General features: G+C 42.9%; 1 protein-coding gene across 1 annotated transcript in view; it reads left to right on the top strand.

Moving 5' to 3' along the window:
- The first annotated feature begins 279 nt into the window (after positions 1 to 279).
- The window catches only part of LOC146074942 (synaptotagmin-4-like), a 49,871-nt gene continuing 40,673 nt past the window's right edge, over positions 280 to 9,477 (top strand). The window contains exons 1-2 of the mRNA XM_083183681.1: positions 280 to 979; positions 6,913 to 7,766. Of these exons, the coding sequence (XP_083039807.1) occupies positions 820 to 979; positions 6,913 to 7,766 (1,014 nt within the window). The 5' untranslated portion in view covers positions 280 to 819. The remainder of the gene's footprint in view (positions 980 to 6,912; positions 7,767 to 9,477) is intronic.

Here is a 9,477-nt window from a genome sequence, read left to right as displayed (position 1 = left end):
AAAAGTTCCATAGTATTTATTTTTTTCTTTGGAAATAGAGCACATTTGTGAGGTTTAGCAAAGTGAGGGGGTTGTTCAAGTTGAACTGACTGGAGCCGCTTTTTTTAACTAAAAACATTACCAGTAATTTACTTCTGCAAATTGTAATGCTGTTTGACAATCCTGCGCACCATGCACTACTTTGCTTGATTGCAGAAACGTTTCACGGTGTAGTGCCATCTGGTTGCAGATGGGTTAAAAGCAGCTTGGATTTGCATGACTGCTTCCAAAAAAACAATTAACTTTGACAGTGCAGTGTGGAGGCAGGAGAAGGAAAAAGCTGGTATCTTGCTGAACATTCTCCGCACTCATAGCAGAACAACAACCATTATGTACTGCTTGAAGAACACTGCTTAAAAGATGACCCTTTTCCTGTGAAAGGTGGTGAGGCACCCAGGAGATTAGCAGAGTGAGAGCACGCTTTCTCTTTCCTCCTTTTTCCAATGCACTTGGCACAACAGACGACATTGTGCAGCCCAAAAAAGAGGGAGGGACTTAATTCAGACCATGGCAAAAGGGCCCAGTGGCCAGCAGCATCGACTGTTGTTGACAAGGTGACCTACTGCTATAGTAGAAACTTGTCTTTAGAGAAATAAATGAGGCTCTTGCTGCCTAGAAATGAATAGTGACTTGCCAGTGGTACTCCTGAAAGGATGAAGATCAACTGCACCATCATCATTTTCTAGCGATACCCTCACCCATCCAGATGCACACTACATGCAGAATTTGTTGGGCTTCCCTCTTGACCACATCAGATGCTGTGTCTGCGAGCAGTGAGGGATGATGGACAGCGAGCACAGGATGGCAGAGGAGCAAACATCCCCATGGGCTGTGTGTCACTCGGTTATTTTCTTCTGCTCCAAAGGCATGATTGAGGGTGTGGTGGTCTTTCTCTTCATTTGGCTGCTGATTCAGGTCCTCCTCAATAAACATCAGGAAGGTACAGATCTTATTATTACACCCCACCCCCTCATTTCTTCTTGCTTATACTTTTGTAACTGACTTCAGACATTCCTGCTCATTGTGTCTTCAGAATATATAGTCTTCTTCTATTCATTCTGTTTACTATACATAACTTTTACATCCCTTTCTGCCCATTCCTGCTCTCACTGCTGCACCTTACCTGGGCCTTAAAAATGTTAAAGCTTTTCAAATAAGTAATATCTTACAGATTTTCCATTTACATCATTTTCATTTTTATCCCAAGAGTATTTTGCTTTCTCTTTTGCTCTGTACATATACCATGTACACCCCAGCTCCTTTACCACCCGTTCTGCTGTATTTTCCTTTCCCAAGCCAAGATATCCAACCTTATATAATTTTTTCCTGTCTATAGTCCATTCATATTATAATAATCATAGATGTGACTACCACTAAGGAAGGCAGCTGTCTCAGGCTTGGATGGGTATGTGTATTTCCATGTCCGACAGCAGGAGGACTGGAATAACATACTGTCAATCATCTATGTACTGTATCTCCATCGCTCTGTTCAATCCTATATCTTTGCATAAATCTACTGCGTATTGAGGTGTTGTGTGTGTTGTAGAGTATGATCAGAGAGCAACAAACTTTCATTCTCCTAAATAACATTATGTTTTGAAGTCATTCTATCTTTGAATCCTCTAACTATTCCCCATGAAGGAAATAATGATACCAGACTCTTTATATTCTGTATTAGATGCATCGGACTCTCATCACTTGTATAGTGTAGGCTCTTAACAGCAATAAGGTGGTATATTGGGAATATATCAGGCATGTCCAAACTATGGCCCTCCAGCTGTTGTAAATCTACAAGTCCCATCATGCCTTGCCACAGTTTTGCTATTAGGGAATGCTAAAACTGTGGCAAGGCATGCTGGGATGTGTAGTTTCACAACAGCTGGAGGGCCACAGTTTGGACATGCCTGGAATATATATTGGTGGTGTGAGTCTTTAACCTCCAGCATTGTTCTGTCTTTTGCCTCACTCCTCACTGCTATTAGTAACGCAGCAAAAGGAATTTTGTAAATGAGATGGAGATGATGTAACTCAGGAACTGGATACAACCTGTAACAGTTTGGGCCCTATCTGGCATGCTTTAAAAGTCTAACAGGGCAATTACAATTTTCAAGAAGACTAAAGGTACAGACCTCAATATACTGTACAGTGTAACCTGTGTTGTAGATGTTGATCTGTTCAAATTGCATTGGAAACCAAGCTGGTCCTGAAGAAGACTTCTTCACTGTAAGAAAAGATAGTCACAAGGTCAAGCATAAACAATGGAACGGGAGGGAGGAGGCTGCAAGAGACAGGGGGGCTGAGAGAAGAAATTAGAACATACATTTATTTATTTATTTACAGTTTCTTATATAGCGCAGTAGATTCCGTTGCGCTTTACAATAGTAGACAGACAGTGATAAAACAAACTGGGTAACAACAGACAGATTTGGGGGTTAGAGGGCCCTGCTGCAAGTGAGGTGTGATGAGAGTAGACACAACCAAAGGAGGAGCCAAACATGAGACATGATTAGGGGATGATGAGTGCAGACAGAGGAGGAGAATGTAGGTAGGAGGGGGTAATGCAATGAGAGCAAATGCAACCTAAGAATGTGACAGATGTGAGACATAGGTGTTGTAAAGGGGAGATGGGGGAATATGATGAGAGCAAATGCAACCTACAATGATGGTAAACATGAGACAAGGGAGTAGGGAAGTGTATGAATACAGCAGACACAACCTAAGGAGGAAGCAGACATGAGATAAGGAGGAAATGTAAGACATGCAGTACTGACATAAGAGGATATGTCAGAAAGGGAAGATGCTGCATTAGCCTTCTATAGTCCATTGTGTGTTATCAAGGTACTGTACTGTATGGACTACCCACAAGGAAGCCGCCTGACAATAAGAGAAACGCACAACACATAAATCATGTGGATGAGGATTATACAGTTTTTTCAACGCACTACATTTACAATCACAATTTTCCAGGAGTAAGCAGCTCTGACCTATATTAACTGCCAAGACATTTGTATTATTTTTTTATAATACTTTTTCATAATGCTGTGTATAGTAGTTACACATTGGCCCTTATTCTGGTTCACTCCCAAAGGCAAATTCCTTCTCAAATAAAGAAAATTATGTGCACTGTAGATGTAACACGTGCAGAGAGAGTTAGATTTGGTGGGTTATTTTGTTTCTGTGCAGGGTAAATACTGACTGCTTTATTTTTACACTGCAATATAGCTCTCACTTTGAAGTAAAACCCCACCCAAATCTAATTCTCTCTGCATAAGTTACATCTGCCCCACCTGCAGTGCACATGGTTTTGTCTATTTGAAAAGGAATATATATAAAATCAACTACACGCTGACGTGGATAGTGGGGGTATGAAAAGGTCGAAGGATGCGTACCACCGCACCTCGCGGGCTCGCTGCGCTCGCCACGCTTCGGGTTGGCATAAATAGTGGTGGTGGCATTAAGAATGGGGGTGCATTTTACATAGTAATCACCCATCAGGGTGCCTGTACAATTAAAAATCGGGTCTGATCGCATCGTGGGCACCATGCTAGGAAACAAGTACCGAATTTGCCTTTGCGAGTAAACCAGAATAATGGCCATTATGTAAGCAGTAACTTGAATGCATTTCCAAGCTTGTGTAAAGTAAAATTGGATATGGCTGGCATTCCTGACTGACCAGTGACATGTGACATGATAAACTTGTGGTGCATTTGCCATGATTTAAATGGACAAATCAGCGATGGGCGCCATATAAATGTACAGGGGTGAATGTTATTACTTTAGCATGTTATATATAGTTCTCTATGCACAGTTGTATTTACTATAAGTAGTGTTTACTATCTAAGTGGACATAGAGTTAGAATAGAATAGTGTGCTGAGTGTAGCGAGCCATGCGTGGGGACACTTTGCACATATAGAGTGTCCCAATGGACCCCTGTGACATTCGGCACCTGCTCACAATTGCCGCCCTCTAGTGGCCCTGGCCTTAGGGACCTATTTATCATTCAATTTTTGCAGCACATCCACCAAAAACACATGTTTTGGGGAGATAACTGCAGATATTAAGTATCCCCCCATTCTAGCAGGGAAACACTGCAGCAGACATCTTCATTTCTGAATGCAGCATCAGCCTCCATTTCCATGAGGGCTGCAAAGTCATCAGATTGACCCAGTTTGGCCCCGCAACAAACCACATCAGAACTTTGTATCAGCAGCTGTAGCTTATGGGCTTTATTTCGCCAAAGCTATCAGGAGAGGGTTCATCCAAAACCCTATCTGGCAATGGCCCGTTTATGCAAGAGAACGTTGATACATCCAGTGTAGAAAAGTCAGGCGCTAGGGGGAATCAGACCTGTTCCAGCTGCTATCTAAATGGGGGTACTCAGTCCCCAAGTAAAAAAAAACGGAGAAGGTAAAAAATAGACAGCGCTCGGAGACAGGTGACTTATTATAAAATATTATAAATGTTTTAGAATAAATCACCTGGCTCCGAGCGCTGTCTGTTTTTTTCCCTCTCCGTTTGTTGATACATCCAGGCAGTACTTTTGCCACGAACAGCAGCGATAAATAACATTTATTGGTTCAGAAACCCGATACTATGCACTTTAGTATTTCTTTTTACCTATTACACTCTATGACATTGTCAGATAATATTATCTTCTAATGAAAGTTTATTTTCTGTGGCGTATTGTGTACAATAATGGCCCAAAGGAAATAGATTTATAGACAGGTACACATATACTGTATATGCCATAATCTTTGCCTCAGAACGTGTTTATCATTAGGTGCACACTTGCTTATTCTTCTCCATGCTCTATTTACCTTTTAGATTCTGTTTCCTTATCAGCAAACCTCAGGAGATTAAAGTGTTATTCTTTCCATGACCAGACTCAACCTGTTGCTATTACTAATAAATCACTTATAGAGCAGATGTCACATGTCCAGCGCACACATTGTTGGACACAAATATACAGCATACAAAGCACTGCACAACACAGACCAGCAGCTATCCGCAAGCTGTGTGGTATACGGGCATTAGGTCGACAGGCATTGGGTTGACCACTGAAGGTTACCATGGGCTTAGGTCGACACCTCAGAAGGTCGATATGGGGTTAGGTTGACAGGGTCATTAGGTTGACACGTGCATTATGTCAACATGGGCAATGTCAATAGTCAAATGGTCGACATGGGGTTTTTCACATTTTTTTTAGTCGAAATGTGTGGACAGGCAGCATTTCATGCCCTACCATCCACTAGGGTGCCGAGGGAAAATAAAATAGTGTGCCTAACGGGGGCCTGACTCGTGAGAGGACGTGTGTCCCATGGGCTCCGCTGAAATCCTGCTTGTCTACCCTGTTCCAGGGACCGTGGACCTCTTACCCCTCTCCACTTACGCTCCTGAGCCTCTTCTGCGCCTCCTGTGTTACCTGCTGCTCGCCTGCGTGGCTCCCACGGGCCTAGATTGGGATTAGGTCATACAAGGTGGGGGGTTATGAGGAGGTTTGTTTTTGGGTCCTGGTGTGTCTACCCTGTTGCATACCTTTGTGTTATCTGCAAAAAAGTACATTTTACCCTCAATTCCATTTGCAATATCAAGATATTAAAAAGCACCGGTCCAAGTACAGATCCCTGGGGTACTCCACTTGTAACCTTTCCCTCCTTTGACTGTACTCCGTTTACTACAACTCTCTGTTTTCTGTCCTGTAACCAAGATCTTATCCATTCAACTATCTTAGAATCCAATCCCAAGCTTTCAAGTTTATTTAACAGTCTGCGATGTGGGACAGGGTCAAAAGCCTTACTAAAGTCTAGATAAGCGACATCTACAGCCCCACCTTGATATCAATTACTTGATATCATTTAAATACGTCTCCGGGATCTGCTGAACATGCTATATGGCTATATAGACAAATTAACATGTATGTTCAGCAGACAGCGAGGCTCATAACAATATTGAGTGTACACACTAGAAGATGTTGTGAAAGATATCGCTCTGATAGCCCTTTTTTAGCTGTATCTTTCATAGTATCCTCTAGCATACATGCCTACCCCCCTGAAATGGCCAGGACGGCCTCGACAATCAGTTCCCCCTCACGGTACCCCCGGGAAGGTGGGCAAGTCTCTCGTTCTGGAGCCCCTGCACCCTCCTCCCTGCTGACAGATATACTGGAATTTGTGGGTATGCAAAGAGGAGGCAGGGCTAAAATGATGTGAATACCGTCTTTTTCACGTCATTTCGATGCAAACCGGCGAATCACTGCATTTGTGTGGCATGGGGGTGGGGCTTGGTGACTTTGGCCTCGCCCCCCTCCTCAGTCATGTTGCCTCTTCAGGCTTCTCCTAGAGAGGCAACAATAAAGTATGTCCTCTAAAGTGTATGGGGATTTAATTAGGCCCAAAATGCACTACAAATAATACATGCATACATCTCCCTGTACATTTGTATAGGACAGTCACATAAGTTATTCTTTTTCTTTTAAGATATTTTTATAGTTATAGAAAATTGAAATTAACAGGCTAGTTTAGTTAACACAAAGCTTAAAAGATTAGAGGAACTCCAAAGAGAGATTAGGTTACATTGTGCCAAGAAAAATCCATGCAGCACTGTTTGCAATGGCTTGGACACAGGAACAAATATGCTAAAAGAACAAAGCAAAAAGACAAAACTGATTTATATGTGAAGAAAACAGGAATTTATAAAGATTGTTAAACAATGGAGAATAAGGTTTGGATGAAATGTGATGTTCTGATTTGTGACGGTTGCATACTTCATTATATAGAGTAACCGATGAAGAAGGATGGAAAATAAGAAAATGACAGCTCTGCTTCATTTATATTCCTATTACCTTTATGTGACCTGCTTTCTCTTTTGCTCAGTCCATCTGCAGGTGCTGCTGGGAGCTGGCCTTGCACTTCTATGCTTCTGTCTTCTATTGGGCTGCGCCATCTGTTGGCACAAGAGACGCAAACAACAGTCTGCAAGCAGTATTAATGGTGGAGATAAAGTCTTGGCATCGCAGTGTAATACAAATCTAGAGCTGTCTGATACCCCTGTACGGTCTATTCCTGTTGCTCAACAATATCAGACCTTAGATGGGGAAATCACAACTAAAAATAGGGATGAGGATGTATCACCAGTTCAAAAGGTGCAATCAGAGAAGAACCTCCTTGTTAAAGCCTCTCTGCCTAGCCTCTACCAACTGTCATCGAAGACGAAGCGTGCGTTAAAGCGCAGAAGCACTGTTTTTGGAGATGGTTCACTAGAAGGGGATCGTGCCAAGTTGGTGGGGATGCCACTCTCTCGTACTGAACCAGATGGATTATTGGGGATCAAACAGACATCTCAGTCACTTGTGCACTTCACCCTTTGTTACTCACTGGTTGATCAATCACTCACTATAACTGTCACTGGCTTCTCCAACCTGCCTAAAAGATTGTGTCAGAAAAGATACTCTTTTGTCAGGGTCTACCTCTTACCTGGGTTTGTGGAGCCATATCCTCTGCAGATGGAAGATTCAGATGGGGCACAAAAGTTTACTTTCTGTGGCGTTACCCCAGAGGAACTAAAGGGGCGGACTCTGAGGCTAGCAGTATATGCTCGGGAAAAGAGTACTCTGAGGGAGGGTTTCATTGGGGAAGTGCTGCTCTCCTGCTCCCATTTGGATTGGTACAATCAGGGAACATCAGGCTTTACAAGAGAACTGTCCATTACCAAGACAAAGCTCAAGAAGGTCAGTGCTGCTCTCTCTGCCTGCATGATATCAAACTGAAATAAAATAAGGTAATTTACTGCAAAAGTGTGGACACACTCTAACTGCAGCCAGACAGTAAGTAGTGGCCAGCGTGCTGTTTAGGGGATGGGTGGAGCTATCCACCAATCAGATTGCTGACAGCCATTCACTGTATGGAAGCATGTGGAGAAATGGCACGGGACTGCAGGATGGACATCCTACGATTTTTTTATTGGCTCCCAAGAGGTTGTGTAGGGCAGGGCTGGATTAAGGAGGTACAAGGGGGCCAGTACCAATTGCCCCCCTCTGTCCAGGGGCACCCTGTGGTTGGCATGTATTTGAAATATATATATATATATATATATTTAGCTAAAGGTTTTGTGCATGGGAGTGGTGTAGTGCTGCAGCTTCACCAATCTGCCATTGTGACAATGATTAATGGTGCTGAGCATTGGGAGCCAAGGCACACTGACTGCACAAATGAGTAGTGCATTACTAGGAATGGACTAAATCCCAGGAGGCTTTGCACAAGAGGTCAGAGGCTGAGAGGCTTGTGCTGAGCTCTGCTTTGTGGAGTTCATCATATGCTTCTCAGGCCCATGGAGGACAGTAGCAGCAGCGGCCTCGTCATGGGAGGTTTTTTTTCACATCAATAAGTTTTTATTGAAAATGTTCATAGAAATGGGGTACAGAAAAAAGAAGTAGGGAAACAAAAACATGGGGGAGGGGTCACTCAGGGTCCAACAATATACATAAAAATGTAAATAATCATATCAGACATTATACGGAGCAGGAACATCACAGATTAAACAGTTTGGTTTAAGTATCACCTGGGGTAGTGATAGCTGTTGGAGAAGCAGTATCTTTCTCATTGAGACTAAATTGTAGAGGGCTTACTTGAGAGAGGTCAGGGAAATACTGAGCTCCTTCGGTGACGTATGTGTGCCAGTATGACCATTGGGCTATTGGTGAGGATGCTGAACAGGTGTAGGGTCTGAATTCTGTTTCCATAATAAAGTGAAAATTAGTTTTATGGATCACTTTCAGTATCAGAGGGGGACCCGCCTGTTTCCAAAGTTGAGCTAGGGCTGCACATGGAGCTATTAATATATGGCCCAAAACATAATGTTTGTGGTTAGGGATGGAAACGGGGATGGCATTCCGTAAGGCCAGGGAGGGGGATGGGGAGATCTGAATAGCGAGTACAACATTAAGTAGATCAAAGACATCTGCCCAATATTTGGTCAGTACTGAGCAAGTCCAGAACACATGAAATATGTTGCCCACCTCCTCGCATAGGCGCCAACAGAATTTGGAGCATGAGGGCCAGAATGTTGACATAGAAATATTCCATTGTTTAGCAGTTAGATCCCTTCCTAATTCAGCCTCCCATTTCCTCTGATCGTTAGATTTAGTGGGGGGTGACAAGTCTTGTAGGAACTTATACCAGAAGGAAATATCATGTTCAGAATAAGACTGCAACAGCCTTGAGATAACAGCCAAAGTAGTGGATTGGAAGGGTTGCTATCCTTAAGGGTGGACTGCCACCAATGGGAGTTCTGGAAATAATGCAAAAGTTCACTATTTGGGAGAGAGAATTTTTGTTGGAGACTTGAGAAAGACAATAGTGTAGGGCCTACTGTTTATATTAATCCCGCCCCCTGCAGTTACCCATTGACCACGTTTATACTGTTTTTACTCTGTGTTTTGA

Source organism: Crinia signifera, chromosome 4 (genome assembly GCF_055691185.1).
Source record: "Crinia signifera chromosome 4, ASM5569118v1, whole genome shotgun sequence".
Taxonomy (NCBI): domain Eukaryota; kingdom Metazoa; phylum Chordata; class Amphibia; order Anura; family Myobatrachidae; genus Crinia; species Crinia signifera.
The sequence above is the reverse complement of the archived record's forward strand: the minus strand, read 5'-3'. Positions and strand labels throughout refer to the sequence as shown.